This window comes from Rhizopus microsporus (assembly GCF_002708625.1).
Source record: "Rhizopus microsporus ATCC 52813 unplaced genomic scaffold scaffold_11, whole genome shotgun sequence".
In the NCBI taxonomy this organism is placed as follows: Eukaryota; Fungi; Mucoromycota; class Mucoromycetes; order Mucorales; family Rhizopodaceae; genus Rhizopus; species Rhizopus microsporus.
Genome location: NW_019671926.1, coordinates 630344 through 647441, shown reverse-complemented (window position 1 = coordinate 647441; position 17098 = coordinate 630344). Strand labels below are relative to the sequence as shown.

The window sequence follows — 17098 nt, the reverse complement described above, 5'->3', positions numbered from 1 at the left end:
GTCAATGGTTGAATTGCTGCTTTCATAGCTAGGGATGATATATGCTTGAGAATTTATATATATTCTTTTATTTGTATATGTTATTTATGCATGTTTAGTGGAACAAATAATGTCCTTTTCGATTTATTTTTTGTGTCCTTGTCAGCGTCTTCTTTGCAAAATTCTTTTGGTGGAAAGGAAGAAAGGGTATTAATGTTGGATATGGTTCTACTGTTCATATTTTAAAATTAGGCAAAACAAAAGAGAGAGAAAAGCTATATCTTACTTTGTCATTGTTTTTGATTTTGGTAAAAATGAAATAAATAGTGCAAAGCAGTATAAAATGATCTAGAAAGAACCAAAAGATGTTAATTATTTTATACAAGTACCATAATCAAGTTACCATTAAAAGAATGCCATGGTTACCACAACTATGGCTACCATGGCTGCTGCTATGACTATGGTTATTGTCTTTTAATTTCTGCCTTAATTGCATATTTTCTCTTTCTAATCTATTCATTTGTTCTTTCAAGTCTGAATTTTCATCCAAGAGCTTCATTCGTTCCTGTTCCAATGAATACAGGTGTTCTCTCTTTCTCTTTCGTGACAACAAAGCCGCTGCTCTATTCTTGATGAGCCTTTCTTGTCTTTTGGCAAGCGAAGCCGCCATCTTCTCATGGTTCAGTTGCTCGTCAGTTTTATGTCCATCTTCTTCTTGCTTGATCGCTGGTAGGATAGGAACAGGTGGCTTTAGAGATACTGCGCTTGTATCCTTGCTCGCATTTCGCTTTTTTCGTCCTCGCTTTTGTTTGGGTCCCACAAGTGTAGAAGAAGGTAACATCAAGTGAATCTCCTTAAACGCGTTCATTTGTGAAACGTCGTGTTGATAGCATCCTTGGAGGTAATTCATGAACGGAAAATATTGTGGCTCTGGAAACACTGATGGTTCAGGAGGAGTAGGCGTCATGGATGGGCTGAGAGGTAATGTCCAGGAAGAAGAGTTGTTACTTGTAGTAGACATGTAGTCTTCATCAAGGTAAGTCATGATATCATCCTTGTCGTCCATGTATGAATCCATTGAGAGGTTTGATTCTGTCATTTTGAAAAAGAAGAAAAAAAAGGGGAAGAGAAAAGAAAGGAACGTTTTATGTAGATTCCTTTCTCTCTTTTTTAATGTAAACAAATATAGATTGGTTAGTTACGTTTATTTATGGATTTGCAAACCGGAGCTTTATTTCATCTTGTTGTTTCTTTGTGTAGTGGAAAAATGATTCATTAAAAAACAAAACAACCCCATGAGACTCCTGAAAATAAACAAATATACACTCTGATGTTACTTGGCTTGAAGTAACATCTGTTTATGCGTTTGACATAACTCAAGCATTAACTTGAGTGACCCTTTGAGTTCGGTTAACATCGCTGACTGAGTCTGTGTCTTGATTTGATCTACAATCAAAACTTGTTTATCCTTATATGTCCTACATCTGATGTGTAAATATGATGAAGACTATAAGACTATAAAGGCACATACACTACCGAGCTATTCTTATCTAGCTTATTGTTATGCTTTGTATGGCTATAATCCAGTGTGTAGATGTTGCAAGTGATAAACACATCCTGGACACAGAATTCGATAACTGTATCCTGCTTGAGTGGTGGCTGAAAGAACTTGATGTGTGTCAATTTTCATAAATAAAGCAAATGCCCTCTTTTTTTTACCTTTGGATGGCATACTTTATAAGGAAATAATGACGCTTCGTTTGGGTAGTCAAAAGCATGAAGTGCGTGGTCCACATACTTGTACAAATCTTCTAGTAGCTAAAAATTAAGAAGAATGAGAAGTATGACACAAAGAGATTGTCTCTATTACTTCAATCGTCACTTGACTATCAGAAGGTTTACTAAAACTTTCTACTTGGTCTATGGCCAAGGATAGGTAATTATGCGCTCTTTGTAGCTTTCATTTGTGAAATGTCAGTCTAAAATTTAACCATTTTTTCTCTTTTACTTGTTCAAGAAAGTAAGGTGCGGATGCAACAATACCCGCCTTCATCTGTGCTTCTTGATGAGGCAACTTTATGCTGAGCTCCTTTTTTCAGAAAATAAGTAACCTTTTATTTATGCACATAGCATGTCTATAATGTGTAAAACTTACCGCTTTATTGATATAGAAACCATGTAGTGACAAAAACCCCTTGATGGTATCATTACTAATTATTTAATAGATTAGATCCTTTTGTTCGTTTTCCTCCCACATGTCTCCTTTTGTAAATAAATTATACAAAACTGTGAAAGTGGTAACGAGTCAGCTTTAGCTAAAACAATGTAGTCAGTTTTACATGCTTATCATTTTATTATCATCATCATACTTTGGCCCGTTATTAAGTCTCGACTATGCTGCAGAGTAAAAGAAAGAAATGAGTTGTTTAGCTAAATGAAAATGTGTGCATCTTACTTTGAGTTCATGAAGAAATCGGTCAAGCATCATGGGGATGACATCATAAAGTAACCATTCTCGTTGCTTCAACTTTTTTTATAAGGATTAGTCCCAATACAGTGTATCTAAAATAACCTTACAGCAGATACTGTTTCCTCAGAAGTACGCATAACGCATAAAAAAAAGAAGAAAAAAAAGGAGAGCCTCACGTAAAGTATGAACGATAAGTCACATGATGAACCTTTTTAATATTAGATGGGTTATATGGATATGAGAATGCTGCGTATAAGCGTGTGGGAGCTTCCATATTCTTAGATAGTAACAGAATGGAGCTTGAAGTGAGTACCATGAGTGGGATTCAAGACGACATTGCGTTCGGCGTTAATAGATAAGGCGTGTTCTGTTTCTGAGTGCTTGATATGATGATGGCCTTCATGAAGTTCAAAGAACCATGATGTATTGCATTCACCCAAGACGATGCTACCTTCTTTCAAGTTAAGGCATTTATCGGGATGACCGGCAAAATGCACCTTGAAATGATCCTTCTTGGCAGTCTCAGAGAGGAAGAAGAGGCTATCTTGCGAAAACTTGAAAGATATTGTTCCATCTTGTCGCTTGACAATCTTTGCGTTGGATACCTGGAGTGATTTTGCGGCCGAGTCAGGGTGAATGACTTTAGCATCCTCTGTAACAAAGGCAAGTTTGCGACCGAGAACGACTTTGCCACGAATAGGACGGGATCCCGATTCGACTGTGGGGACCACTTGCTTGCCATAAGGAGGTTCTGTTTTCTTGGCAGTTATTTTCGCTTCACACATCTCTGTTGGCGCCCAGAGCCCAAGGACTTGGGCAGGCTTTGGAACGGGGCCAAACTTGGGAATGGAGTAGTCTGGATGGTCAAAATCAAAGACGTTGACGAGATTGGAAGAGGTCTGACGAGCAAACTTGGAAATGTTTTCTGCTGGTGCAATGTAGTTGCCATTTTCGTCTTTACCGATCCATTCCTCCAAGAAACGGAGGGCCGATGTGTGGTCAGATACTTCGCTAAAGACGTTGCCACCACGAGTCCAAGGTGAGATGACGACCATGGGCACACGAGGACCAAATCCGATAGGCACCTTTTTACCCGTCAAAGGGTCCTTGACGTACTCGCTTTCGGGAGCTTGAGGGGGTACGACGTGATCAAAGAAGCCTCCGGATTCGTCATAATTGATAAACAGTGCCGTATTGTTCCAGTTCTTACCGTTCATCACCGCATTGACAACCTGTTGCTGGATCCAGGCACCAGCCGCAGGTGTATTGTCTGGATGTTCAGAAAGTTCTCTGGGACCAATGATCAAACTGAACTGAGGAAGTGTACCCTTTTCAGCAGCTTCATAAAAAGCGTCGAGACCAAGCTTTCCAAGGGCCTTCTTTTTTTCAGCACTTCCAAGCGGGAGTAATTGCCATTGCTTGAACCATGCCATTGGGTTACAGTCAAAGTTATCGAGTCCTTGGTACACTTGCCATGTGATACCTGCCTTGGTTAACATCTCTGGGTACGTCGACCAGGTGAGCGGAGGGAAATCAATATTGTTTGTAAAGACACGGCTTCCATGAGGGTCCTTATTGGTGCCGGACATCCAGACGACACGGTTAGGATGAGTAGGGCCAGCAACAGACTGGAAGTACATATCATGGATCGTAAAGGCATCAGCGAGTGCATAGTGGAAAGGAATCTGTGAACGAGTCAAGTAGCCCATTGACTTGGGAGAGTTTCCGTCTGGCCAATTGTCGTTCTTACCATTGTTCAGAGCGCGATGGAATGGCTCCCAGTAATTAGAGCCGCCAGCTGTACAACCAGCACGTTCGCCCTTCAATTGATAGGGTAAGAGATACTTGGTACCATTCTTGATATCAGGGCTAGCAGAGCATGGCTGGTAAAAAAGGCTGAGACCGTTGTCCTGAATGCCAACGTTAGGATCTTGGAACCCACGGACACCGTACATGGTACCATAATACATATCGAACGAGCGATTTTCCTAAACTTTAAGGTCAGCCCATCTTCTCTGAAGCTCTACCGTCTTCATCCTCCTTTACCTGCATAAAGAACACAACATGCTTAATATTTTCAAGACCAGGTAGCTGCTTTCCGGGCACCTTTTGAGTTGGAGCAGCATCAACTAATGATGCTATCAGCAAGGATGTAGCAGCAGCGACATGAATGATGCGCATTTTGTGTAGTGGAAAAGATAAAGAAAGGAAAATATCGCAAAGTAATCTGTTTTTATTGTATTTGCTAATCAGTTTTACCGAATTTAAGATAGAGTCTGTGCAGCGTTACCAGACAAAAATATAAAGTATCATTGTGCATATTACATAGATCAGTGTAACCAGGCAGCACAAAAATATCGTATCACCAAGGGCCTCTCTTTTGTCCCATATGCATCTACTATTTGCTCAAAATTAACCACCTCTCCGTTTTCGTCAATAGAGTACCATATAGCCATTTAAATTTATATTGTGTATAGTACCTATATGTTTCTATGTTGCTCCACTTTGGTATCTTTTTTTATATGGTAAGAGTAGTACTGTATCTTCTACTTTGTGATTTTTAAAGCTCAAATAATTCTTTATTGATTGAAATACGACAACCCCATTCGGTAAGCCCGAATACGAAAAAACAGTGCAGTACATGTGTTTGTAAAAGGGATTAACTTTGTGGAATTGAACAATTCAACCTCTTTATGATAATTATAAGCAAATCTTTCTCTTACTTCAAGTAGTTTCTTCTTTTTTTTTGCATATGGAACATTGTAGGCAAACACACGTGCAAAGCTGCCAATGCTGTTACGCTAATCTTTATTATCCGTGTCACGTTGAGCCCTTACAAGGTTCGTATTATTGTACATTTGTGAAGCGTCCATTTGTGCAACTATTCAAAAGACATCAAAAGAGCAGTAAGCATTTACAAAAAAGGCAGCAACTTGTTGAGCTGATAGAGCAAATTAACATAGACAAAAGAGAAAGAGAAATTTTATTCACTTAGACTGTAACAGAATAAACTTCAAACACTGTTTGAGAGGATGAAGAGAGATTGACCTTGTCCTTGACAGACAAATAACTGTCGGTTCCAACATCACGAATAAAATGACCGCCTTTGGTTTGTTCAAAGTACCAAGAGGTACCCTTACATTCGCCTAATGTTAGAGTACTTCCCCAGACGTTAAGACAGAGCTGAGAATCGTGAACAGACTGAAGCTTGTATTGAGAATGGGTGCCTGTGCCAATCAATTGGAAGAGGTTTTGCGTATCCAGAGCATGAACCTCATCGGTGTTCTTCCCAGAAGACGATTTGGCGATTTTCTTTGATTGGAGCGATTTTTTATCATCAGACAATCGAAGAACGGTACCGTTGACTCGGAATGAGAGTTTACGACCTTCAGTGATGGCACCTCGAATACGACGCGAACCTGCTTCTACGGTAGGGAAGACCTGCTTGCCATAAGGAGGAGTTGTCTTGGGAGCTGTTATCTTTAATTCACACATTTCTGTTGGGGACCACTTGCCAAAGACTTGAGCAGGCTTTGGAAGAGGGTCAAACTTGGGAATGGAGAAATCTGGATGGTCAAAGTCAAAGACGTTGACAAGATTGGAAGAGGTTTTACGAGCAAACTGAGAGACATGAACAGCAGGAGCTAAATAGTTACCCTTCTCGTCTTTACCAACCCATTCTTCCATAAACATCAGAGTGGACCTGTGATCGGATACTTCACTAAAGACATTGCCACCACGGGTGTAAGGCGAGATGACGACCATAGGTACACGAGGTCCGTAGCCAATGGGTGATTTACCTCCAGTAAACTTATCCTTTACCCAGTCGCTCTGAGGCTCTTGAGGTGGAATCACATGGTCAAAGTATCCTCCAGACTCATCATAATTGATAAACAGAGCCGTCTCGTTCCAATTTTTACCGTTCATCACCGCATTGACAACCTGCTGTTGAAGCCAAGAACCAGCCTCGGGCGTGTTCTCTGGATGCTCAGAGAGTTCCATAGGGCCGACGATGATACTGAACTGAGGAAGTGTGCCCTTTGCTGCCGCATCATAGAAAGCTTGGAGACCAAGGAATCCGAGACCTTTTTGCTTTTCGGGACCATTAGGGAGGTCTTGCCAGTACTTGAACCAGGCAAGTGGGTTATCATCAAAGTTGTCCTTATCTTGATAGAGCTGCCAAGTGATGTTGGCTTTGGTCAATGCTTCTGGATAGGTCGACCAGCCCAGAGGAGTCGATTCTGTGTTATCCTCGAGAACCATATCATTGGGATCTCCACGGTTTGTTCCAGACATCCAGACGACACGGTTAGGGTCAGTAGGGCCAGTGACAGATTGGAAGTACATGTCAGCAATGGTGAATTCATCGGCAAGTTTATACAGGAAGGGAATTTGTGATCGATTAAGATAGCCCATCGATCGGGGAGAGTTGCCGTCTGGCCAGTTATTGTTCTTGTAACCGTTTAGTGCTTTGTGGTTTGCAGGCCACCCGTTAGAGCCACCAGCGGTGCAGCCAGCGCGTGCTCCCTTCAATTGATAGGGTAAGAGATACTTGGTACCATTCTTGATATCAGGGCTAGCAGAGCATGGCTGGTAAAAAAGGCTGAGACCGTTGTCCTGAATGCCAACGTTAGGATCTTGGAACCCACGGACACCGTACATGGTACCATAATACATATCGAACGAACGATTTTCCTTTGTTTAATTGGAAGTTATTATCATATATGCACCATACACTTGTCATACATTTTTTTTTATTTACCTGCATAAAATAAACAACATGCTTGATCTTCTCAAGGCCGGGAATGCGCTGAGAGCTTTTAATTGTTGGTTTGTGAGGAGCCCCTTCACTAAATGAGATTACGCACAATACTATAGCAGCGGCAATGGATCCCAACTTCATAATGTAACAAGTTTAGTTATCAAAAAAAGAGAGAGAGTATGAGCATTATTTATACAATTGAAGCCTTTTTTTTTCATTTAATTGGTGTTCCCCTCTGAGTTAATGATGACAAGCTACTATTCCAGTAAAAATGATATTGACTAATGATTATAATCCGTCATATGGTAAGAAGGGGAGGCTGCTCATGGTATGGATGTGTACTGCTTGGATAAGTCGTGAGTAAAATTGGTAAAGTGATTGGTTGTGCCCTTTTTTGTGCAATCTGAGCGCTGATCCCTGGTTATCTTGTTTTTATTACAGGGACTGGGAGGGGCGGATAGTTGTGCCGATGGTATACACAGCTAGCTTTATAAAAACTTTTCGCTCGTGTAGTGGTCAGGTCATGTATATTTTAGTGCTATAGAACGCCACACGTGTGAGCTTTTTTTTTTTTTTTTTTTTTTTTTTTTTTTTTTTTTAAAAAAAAAGGACTGGATCAGTGTCCATTAATTGGGGAGGAGAAAGAGAGAGAGGGATAGAGACAAGTATTAGTGTAACTTGTTGTATTGCTCTAACCATTTTCACATACAATGAATAATTTAACTTTTACATGTAGCAGTACAACGTTCTTTGATCAGTATATGATGGTATATAAAATAAGAGTTTTATATTAGTCATTACAAGCTCAAGAGTATATTCAAGGCTATTTCGGTTATTGTTTCTTTTGTACCTTTTTTAATTTAATTTATAATGCACAATAGGTTGTATGTGTAAAGTGACATTGCACAACTCAGTATTTCTGTTGCTGTATCTTGTAACTTGTGCGTCCCTTTTCCAGGCAGCACACTTTTAGTGCTTGATGCATTATTCCTGATACAAAGCATAATTTAATATAATATCCTAAACAGTTTATTGTTTCTCAACATATTGTGGTTTGGTATAAGGGCATCTTTCAGTTTTTTAACTCAGTAAGGGTAAAAGATGAATGTAGTTACTGTTTATAGTACATTATACTCAATGGAGAAAACTGCTCATTTTACAGTGTTATTCAGTACTTCATAATGACTGACGACAGAAGCTGTTAGTAGAAAGGATGTAGTCTATCATCATCAACTTACTTTGTTCAATGTATCAAGGAGTGACTTTAGAAGACATTAATTTCTTAAACAAGTCAGATAATACTATACAGATAGTAACCTCTTGTTTATAAACCCTGTTTTTATATTGCAAGCCATAATTCTCATAATGTATGCTATAGCTAGGCCTATAATCTGAAAAGTTTGTTGAAGTGCTATTCCTAAACAGGAACACTGACTAACCCAAGGGTTGCTTAAAACACTGTGAGCATACACAGTAAAATGATTGGCTATACAATTTCTCTCTCTCATTGCAAGGCATCAAACGTTTTTATCCTTTTTTTTGTCTTTGAAAAGAGAGAGTATATAAATAGGTTAACATCTCTTGATAAACAATATGTTCTAGTATCAATATCATTTTCATCCACAGAATTCTGAAAAGCTATCTCTATTCCAATTTCGTAAAGCACAAATGACAGACTCTACCTCTAACGCACGTGCATCCAAAGAGTGAATTGTGTAACAGCCAGGTTTGTCAGATGGTTGCGTAACCTGTTGGTTTCCATTGTAACCAGACGATGAGTATTCCCTAATCTTCTGTTATTCATGCGGTACAAAGCCGGGCAATAAAAGTTTTGGTGAGACACACAAGTTATTCAGTAGAAAAGGGCATGACTAAGCTACAACCGAAGCGACTTAATCATGCATCAAGAGAGTTTTAGGTAACCAAAAGAGTGTACTTTATAAAGCTTGTTAAACAATGAAGAGAAATAATTAAGCCTGTAGATGCAAGTATCTTAAAGACATGAATGGTGGTTGAAAGGATAGTCAAAATATCTCAAGCACAAGAGGGCCTATAGTACATTTATCTGAATGACATGTACTCGGATCAAAGACTGTCACCTTGGCGCGTCTCACTGATTATTCGTTAGCTGCTCTAGAGAGACATAATCGAGAAGATGTAGAACGAAGCGTCAATAAAACGTATGCCTATTTTGTACTTGATGATATCTTTTGCATTATCAATGCTGCACCTACTTTTTCCATGCTGAGATACAGACTGCATCTAGCATTGTATATTTTTTATGGCAGCTCTTGTTGCTATATCAATTTCTGACTTTTACAGCGTATACTATATATTACTTAATCTGAATGCATTTCGTATTCTTAATAGATTCGTCTTGCAATGAGGATATAAACAGATACTTTGTGATTTCAATCTAGTCCAAAGGAGAGGGGCACATGATATCAAATTGCATAATGGACATCTTACTGCTCTTTTTTTTCTTTCTTTCTAATTTTATAAAGTGATACATCGCTTATCTAAAGAGACATTTTATAAAAGAAAAAAACATCCTTTTTTGGTTTAAAAAAGAGAAAAAGAAATTCCGCCGAGGTAGTACACTTGTTTGCGAAATCAGGATCAAGTGTACGGGGATTCATTTAGTGTTCCGCATGTAATTAAGGTAATTTCTGATTAGTTAAATTGGTTGCTTAAGATGCTAATTAGTCTCGTAATCAATGGTGTTGTACACACATGCAAATAACCGTTAATTATTTATTTCTTTTTTCTTTCTTTCTTTCTTTTCTTTTCTTTCTTATTTTTTACAATTCCTCAAATGGTTCATGAACAAGAGTATCATTTATTACCAAAATATAATGGTTCAGAAGAGAAACACAAGATAGAAGAATATGATGAAGAATTCATACTGTCATCATCATCATCAGCATCATCATCTACTTCATTTGAAGAATCAACAAAATCCAGAATTCCTCATAGAGAACACTTAAAAGGTGTCAAGGAACACATTGAAGAGCATTTTGATCGACCAGAGCTTATCAAGGATTGCATTCTTGGTTTATCAGATGGATTGACTGTACCATTTGCTCTTGCTGCTGGTCTATCAAGCTTGGGTGATAGCCGAATTGTTATCTTTGGTGGATTAGCTGGTAATAATAATAATAATGACTACTATTTATCATATATTGACAAACACCATCCGAAATAGAGCTGGTCTCAGGAGCCATCTCTATGGGATTGGGTGGTTATCTCGCAGCAAAGTCTGAAGCTGATCATTATCATACAGAAAGGGAGCGAGAAGGTACATTCGTCAACATTAACGATATATCCATATATGGATATTCATTCTTGAGTTTATGTAGCACGAGAAGTTGAATTATACCCCGAAGAGGAAGAAGAAGAGATCATAGAGCTATTTGAACCTTATGGCTTAGATCGTGAGTCAATGGAACCCATGATGGTTAGGTTCAGACAGAATACAGAGAAGTTTGTGGATTTTATGATGAAGTTTGAATTGAATCTAGAATTGCCTGATCCTAATCGTAGTTGGGTAAGAGATTACTTTTATTAGATTGGCTATTTCATTGACACATGTTATAGATTTCTGCTTTAACTATCGGCCTTTCATACTTTTTCGGTGGATTGATTCCTCTGTTGCCTTATGTGTTTATTACAAATACGAACAATGCACTCTATATATCATGTCTAGTCACTCTTCTCACCTTGTTCTGTTTTGGATACCTCAAAAGTATCTACCTAAGGCCAAAACAAGCACTCTTGGGAGCTATTCAAACACTGGCTATAGGAGCAGTTGCAGCCGCATTTAGTTATGGCATTGTTGCTTTAGTAGATAACCAAAACAACACAAAGTAACATGTTTGTATATATATATTCATGAAAAAGAAAATGGAAAATAAATAGTAGCATATGAATCATAATGGCAGCACTTTAAAGCTTGGATGGGTTTATTGAAATTGCTTTTTCACAATGTAAACCTTTGTTTATATGACAAATATCCCAAATATGCATGACCATGTACCCCCTTTTTTTATACCGGCATTCCATAAATCAATACCCGAGCTTCTACTCATGTTTAAACAAACAAAAGGAAACTTTCCCTTTATCCCTGGATCCAAGTGCATTAATATAAAAAGGGGACAATTATTCTCCAAGGGTTATGGAGGAGATGTTTGACAATGTGACGCGAGATTTACAATATCAATTAAACATTAAGACTCCTGTGGCAGATGAAGCCTTCTGAAATTACAAGGGCACGCAAATTTAGAGACATTAACAAAAAAGGAAAAGAAAAGACTATGCAATCTATGTTAACAAGATAACGTTGTCTAGCAACATGGATGAATAAACAAACATTGGACGGAATCAATACAGACAGGATCCACTTTTTTGAGGCTTGAAAGAAACGATATAGGGGATGCACGTTTAAGAGAGCTGTATTTTGAGAGTATCAAACAAAATGACAGTTGGGCAGTAAACGTGATCAATTCGGACATAAATATTCTCTCAGGAACTTTGTGTCTTTATAGATAAATCTGGTTTCCATGCCAACATGAATTGAGGCGGTGCTTAAGCTCCTCTAAGGATGAAACACTACTAGTTAAAGTTGAGAAAAATAGAGTCATCTTTCTCATCACTGTCTTAAGTATCCTACTAGTTTTTATTCAGTAGTGAAATATGACTGCTCCAAGTTGTTTCTAACAGTCAAATCCTACGGAGCAGCTTTGGTTCAGCTGCAGGAAATTTACTAAAGCTTTTGCAAACAAGCCCTCATAAATCAATCTTTACTCGTTCTGTATCACGCCTAAATGACTGTTGAATAAATATATCCTTCTGTAGACTACGTGCAAATCTTTTTTTTTTTTAATACAGGCCAAATTGAAAACACTATCAAATAAAAACAAAAGAGCAAAATGTCTTGGCAGGACACTAAAATTGAATATCCGAACAGCAATTGAGTGATGTGTGTAACAAGCTTATTAGCTTGTTTCCAGTTCTATTTCTCTCTCTCACTCTCTTTATTTTTTCTCTTTCTTTTTCTTCTTCTTTGTAAAGCCTTAAGGCCACTTACATGCTATTTTCACTAAACTGGACAATCTTGATTGAGCTTATACTCATTTTCAAGGTTGTCTTTGCCTCAAGTTTATATTGTGTGCATCACGATTCGCAATCTCTAAAAACCTGCCAAAAGAGTCACACAATATCAGCAGCAGTCGCAGATACGCTACTCATTGACAATAAGCAGCAGCTATCATTTGACTTATTTTGCACAGCAGACCCAAATGAATGTGCAAGCGTACGAGCAACACTACAAAAGGCGACAGACATTCTTTCGTCTGTATTTCAGTTTGAAAGCTCACTGAGAGTGAATGCAACCTATGGTCCATTCTGTCCATCATCAGATAATAACTGCAGTACGGAAAATAGAATGTCAGCGATTGGTCAGGCATATCCGACAATTTCGTATATTATGGTGGATCAAACAGACAACATGACCAGATTATATCCTCAAGCATTACTCAAACAGTTTACCAACCTGTCAGTCAAGCCAAACTGGGCTTATTATGATATCAATGCCGAGTTTAACAGCCAAGTGAATTGGTACTTTTTTGTAAGTATAAATTGTCTTTGATCACTTTCTCTTTTGACTCAATTACTTTGTGTAATTTATAGAATAGCTCTAACCCTATTCGCAATGACCAAATTGATCTCTTGCGAAATGTCGTACATGAGTTCATCCATGGTCTTGGCTTTGTCTCTTCATGGTCCGATAGCTTTTATGCCAAACTAGCACCGCTTGTGGATGGCATCGATCGATTTATTACGCCTATGCTTCTGACCTCTGTCAAGGAAAGCTCAACTACAAGTTATGATGCACCTCAGCCATTCTGGGGCTTTGTTGAATTTCCATTTGACAAGCTCATATATGCCAACTCATCCAATGCACTTTCTCCATTCACAACAGTCACATACCAGCTGAACCAGTTTTACGGATCAAATGTAACCTTCAAGAGCGCTCTTGATTGGGCAAATGCTTGGTATGCCTCGGATGCGTACAAGATCGCGTCAAGCGCCTACAGTAGGACAGTATCTGCAGATAATGTCTTGGCAGTGGTAAACAATGTGCCGACCTTGCTACTCGAGACCTCTCTGAATCCATTTAGTCAGGGATCATCTTTGTGTCATGTTGACCAACAGACCTATGTTAATTCTACCGAGTTCCTCATGGTCTACATGGCTGATCGCGGCGTATCCCTGAACAAAACAAATCGAGGTCCCTTTGGACCGAAACTGATTAAGGTCTTGGCTGGCCTTGGATACAAAATCAATACATCCTTCTTTAACGCGACGACCATTCGACCTGAACTCATTTACTGGATGCCTCCTCAGGGACTCGTCAACACAAGTCAAAATCCATCTCCTTCGCTTGTGTCCTATACAAATGGACCAGCGCATGCTCCCATCACATCTACTTCATCTATATCCGTATCACATACTTCTTCATCCAATCATCTTATCATCAGCTCCTGGCTAATATTGTTATTATTACTATTTAATGTGTTAATGTATTAATACTTGTATCATATCTGTGTAATTATTATTTTTGTATATTGTTGAAATAAAAAACATTTTTTTCTTTTTATTTATTATTGATGGAAGATTGCTTAAAGAGTTTAATTCACAGTTCAAAGCGTATTGCTTCTGTAGCCTTTGTTGAAAACGACGATACAGTGCTGATATCAAATGAGGGATTCAGAAAGCGTTTAAGAGAAGCAGATTCATTTGAAAATGCAATACATTCCATCTGCTTTGGTGAAGAATCAATTCAAAAAATGTAAAAAGAACGTCCCTATAAAAACAACGCACTAATCATATAACAGTACCTCAGAAATACCCACTTTGAAAGGAAATGCACATATCAAGGCACACCAAGCACAGCATTTACTAAATATATTAAGGCAGCTTAATGGCATTTGGTAAAGAAATTTACATTATTATAATGCTTAGACTGAAACATTATATCCTATTTGTAGTAAAGATCAATCTATACAACGAGTGATTGAAGAATATACCAAGACAATTGAAGAAAGAGAAAGCCATATGGCCACACTCTATTCGGAATACAATGAAGTACGTATTGGAGAGAGAAGAATACGTATCATTAACTCCCAATATATAGGCAGACGCGCATATCGATGCACTACAGGACCGTATCAGCGCTGAAAAGAGTCGAGCCACAGAAATGCCGTCGTATGAGTATCAAGAGAACTTGATTCGAAATCTAAAACAACAGCTCAGTAATATCGATAAGAAGCGAGAAGAAAATCAAAAGAAGAGAGCGAGAAAGCAAGAGGAGTTGCAAAGACTGCTACTTTCGAACCAGGAAAGCAGACGAGATCCATCTATTGAGGCGCTTCAGGCCAGGATTAGACAGATGAAAGAAAGGATAAAGGAATATGATAACCTATTGCAGCAAAAGCCAACAACACATGTCACAGCCTTGTCTACCCAGGATGCCTTCTTGGGACTCAAGGCGAGATTTGATAAGCTCGTGAGTGAACACAGTCAAGTAGAGGCACCGGGTAAAGACAGCTTGATCGAACAGGTTCGTTATGTTGTTGAACAGCTGCGACAGACGATCGGTAAACTCAATACGGCAGAGCATGTCAACCACAGACTACAGAATTTCAAGTATACGATGATACGTGTAATGTCAGTTTAGAAAGGCTAACAAAAAGCTTTCTTTAGGGATATCTATACACGGTTAATTGATTATACGTTGGATAAAAGTAACAGCGCACATTTGAATGAAGAAGAGTTCAAGCAGGCATTCACGTTGAATGAGTCCATAGAGGTGCTCAAGAATGATTCTGTGCTGTTGGCTGCTATCATTCGTCGCCTTTTGGAGACTAAACAAGAAACGGTCAGTGATCTGACAGAGTACACAAAGGCCTTTGCTGAAGAACGTCAAATAGCCACAAAGGCAAGTCAATCCATTTATCTGCTCGTAGCAGCTGGTCTTCTTGAATCTGATCGAAGTCAGGGTGAAAGTGTCATCAAGATTACAGCTGCTTTAAATTCAGCTTAAAAAAAATATTTTCATATTGTAAATAAACATGCTTTAATTATATATCCATAGATAAGTCTTAACGGTTATAGGCTACTTCTCCACTTGCAAGTTTCATCAAGTACGACAAGATGCGTTCACCATCCTCACGAAGTCCACTAAAAGAAAAATAGGGTTGATATAGAAACAAGAAAAAACAAGACACACTTACTTGTGAGCATATTCATTTGTGATAAAAGACTGAATTCCGTTAATTTGTGCGGCAGTATGCTCTGAAAGCTCTCGAGCGACAAACCTAAAAGATGTATGAGAAAAGAGTCATCATATACAAATGAACTTACATGTCATCATAATAAATAGAGGCAGCAACTTCGACATTTTCAAGAGCATTGAGTACTTTAGCATCGTAAAGACGACCCTGCCATGATCTTTCGGCTAATAAATTGGCGACATTTTTCAAGGGACGTAGCTCAGAATAGTCGTCAAACATGAAGGGGTAAATGGTTTCGCCTGTGAAATAAATGGGCTGATCTTCTTTCAAATGGTCGAGCCTCCATTCAAATAGAGAGTCAAACGGAGCTTCATGAAGGACACGCTCAGCGGCCCAGCCACTGGCCTGGCCATTTTGACAGTAGATCGCTTCATGGAGCACGGCATAGAGGACATTGGTATCCCAATCTTGGGTGTTCTGGATGTGATGAAGTGTACGGTAGCTTATGCGACCGAGACGTTCGAGATCATCATGAGCGGACTGTACAAGTGTATGAATCCTATCGAATCCACCTGATACGCCAAAGAACAGGCCAAGTTGAAGGAAGCGACGTGGAGAGAGCGTACCACCGTTGGGTAAAGTGACGGTCTTGGTGGAAAGGTATCTGTGGATCTGTCGTACACGTTCAATGTCCCGGGGAAACTTTTTATAATATGTCTTATTTCGGGACAGAATGCGAGGATAAAGGGCCCTATAGACCGAGTCAGGTGTGTCAACCAAAGGTGGTACTCCGCCCGTGATATAGGCCTTTGCTACAGACTTGGGGCTACAATTATGACAAATGAGTTTTTGTTTCCCCCTTTTTTTTTCTTTAAAAAGTTACAAGAGAGATAAATAGGTTGTGATGCAGAATCCACCAAAGCTCTGACCAATCAGATGAATACGTCTATCTTCCTCTCTTGATCTACCAGCAGTGAGTTGTTCACGAATAGTTTCGCAGTCTCTGACAATATTATCCGCGCGGAAGTGGGAGAGGTACTCTGCCTTTTCTTCATCAGTTTTGAATTGGCTCGAGAGCGATTCGGCGGATATCTGGCAAGATAATCCGGTGCCTCGTTGATCCATCAAAAGTACCTGATAACCCTTTTCGAATGCTACCTTGATCCAGCCAGACGAGCCATTGGATGGTAAGGCACACTCAAATCCAGGTCCACCCTATAATATCTCAAATAAAAATGACTACACATGAAAAGAATATGTGATAATTACCTGGAGGTAGAGTATAAAAGGCATTGTTTTCATACAATCAATTGTTTTCTCAGGCGGAACTAAATGACGAACAAAGACCTTTATTCTGGAGCTGGTGTTTGAATTTTGGTAATCTAGGAATGTTTAATAAGTGTTTCTATTTTGAGTACAGACTAATTTACCTAATGGACAGTCAAAGTATCTTTCATAAACCTTTGCTCCTGGAATGAAGAATGACTCTACCGAGGAATCATCAAGTGGATGCTTCATTCTGTGTAAATGACTTTTTTAAAAAAAAAAGAGAGGGAAAAAATGCAGGTCCTTTGACTGTGTGACCTATACGCA

General features: G+C 38.9%; 8 protein-coding genes across 8 annotated transcripts; 3 read left to right on the top strand and 5 right to left on the bottom strand.

Annotated features, from left to right (window-relative positions):
- Positions 1-146: 146 nt before the first annotated feature.
- Positions 147-1162, bottom strand: RHIMIDRAFT_24192 (uncharacterized protein). Its single transcript, XM_023609675.1, has 2 exons — positions 383-1162; positions 147-327 (listed from the first exon to the last, which is right to left on the bottom strand). Exons 1-2 carry the CDS (start codon positions 1076-1078, stop codon positions 262-264), a joined length of 762 nt encoding a protein of 253 aa, XP_023465136.1. The 5' UTR covers positions 1079-1162; the 3' UTR covers positions 147-261.
- Positions 1163-1312: 150 nt separating this feature from the next.
- On the bottom strand, positions 1313-1973 carry RHIMIDRAFT_244619 (uncharacterized protein; the record flags this gene model as incomplete). Its single annotated transcript, XM_023610094.1, has 4 exons — positions 1313-1457; positions 1511-1638; positions 1699-1797; positions 1971-1973. The coding sequence occupies 4 exons, from the start codon at positions 1971-1973 to the stop codon at positions 1313-1315; spliced, it is 375 nt and encodes a 124-aa protein (XP_023465135.1).
- Positions 1974-2727: 754 nt separating this feature from the next.
- On the bottom strand, positions 2728-4630 carry RHIMIDRAFT_204159 (phosphoesterase-domain-containing protein; the record flags this gene model as incomplete). Its single annotated transcript, XM_023606741.1, has 2 exons — positions 2728-4437; positions 4496-4630. The coding sequence occupies 2 exons, from the start codon at positions 4628-4630 to the stop codon at positions 2728-2730; spliced, it is 1845 nt and encodes a 614-aa protein (XP_023465134.1).
- Positions 4631-5440: 810 nt separating this feature from the next.
- RHIMIDRAFT_204097 (phosphoesterase-domain-containing protein) lies at positions 5441-7352 on the bottom strand (the record flags this gene model as incomplete). Its single annotated transcript, XM_023606734.1, has 2 exons — positions 5441-7144; positions 7212-7352. The coding sequence occupies 2 exons, from the start codon at positions 7350-7352 to the stop codon at positions 5441-5443; spliced, it is 1845 nt and encodes a 614-aa protein (XP_023465133.1).
- A 2674-nt stretch (positions 7353-10026) lies between these two features.
- RHIMIDRAFT_298053 (DUF125-domain-containing protein) lies at positions 10027-11416 on the top strand (the record flags this gene model as incomplete). Its single annotated transcript, XM_023614292.1, has 5 exons — positions 10027-10069; positions 10202-10357; positions 10417-10509; positions 10571-10758; positions 10809-11416. 5 exons carry the CDS (start codon positions 10027-10029, stop codon positions 11079-11081), a joined length of 753 nt encoding a protein of 250 aa, XP_023465132.1. The 3' UTR covers positions 11082-11416.
- A 1301-nt stretch (positions 11417-12717) lies between these two features.
- RHIMIDRAFT_244615 (uncharacterized protein) lies at positions 12718-13799 on the top strand (the record flags this gene model as incomplete). Its single annotated transcript, XM_023610093.1, has 2 exons — positions 12718-12837; positions 12900-13799. The coding sequence occupies 2 exons, from the start codon at positions 12718-12720 to the stop codon at positions 13797-13799; spliced, it is 1020 nt and encodes a 339-aa protein (XP_023465131.1).
- Positions 13800-13879: 80 nt separating this feature from the next.
- RHIMIDRAFT_238859 (uncharacterized protein) lies at positions 13880-15315 on the top strand (the record flags this gene model as incomplete). Its single annotated transcript, XM_023609050.1, has 5 exons — positions 13880-14061; positions 14108-14203; positions 14261-14357; positions 14407-14918; positions 14976-15315. The coding sequence occupies 5 exons, from the start codon at positions 13880-13882 to the stop codon at positions 15313-15315; spliced, it is 1227 nt and encodes a 408-aa protein (XP_023465130.1).
- A 186-nt stretch (positions 15316-15501) lies between these two features.
- RHIMIDRAFT_204188 (alpha/beta-hydrolase) lies at positions 15502-17023 on the bottom strand (the record flags this gene model as incomplete). Its single annotated transcript, XM_023606742.1, has 5 exons — positions 15502-15589; positions 15636-16331; positions 16389-16720; positions 16775-16887; positions 16936-17023. 5 exons carry the CDS (start codon positions 17021-17023, stop codon positions 15502-15504), a joined length of 1317 nt encoding a protein of 438 aa, XP_023465129.1.
- Positions 17024-17098: the final 75 nt, after the last annotated feature.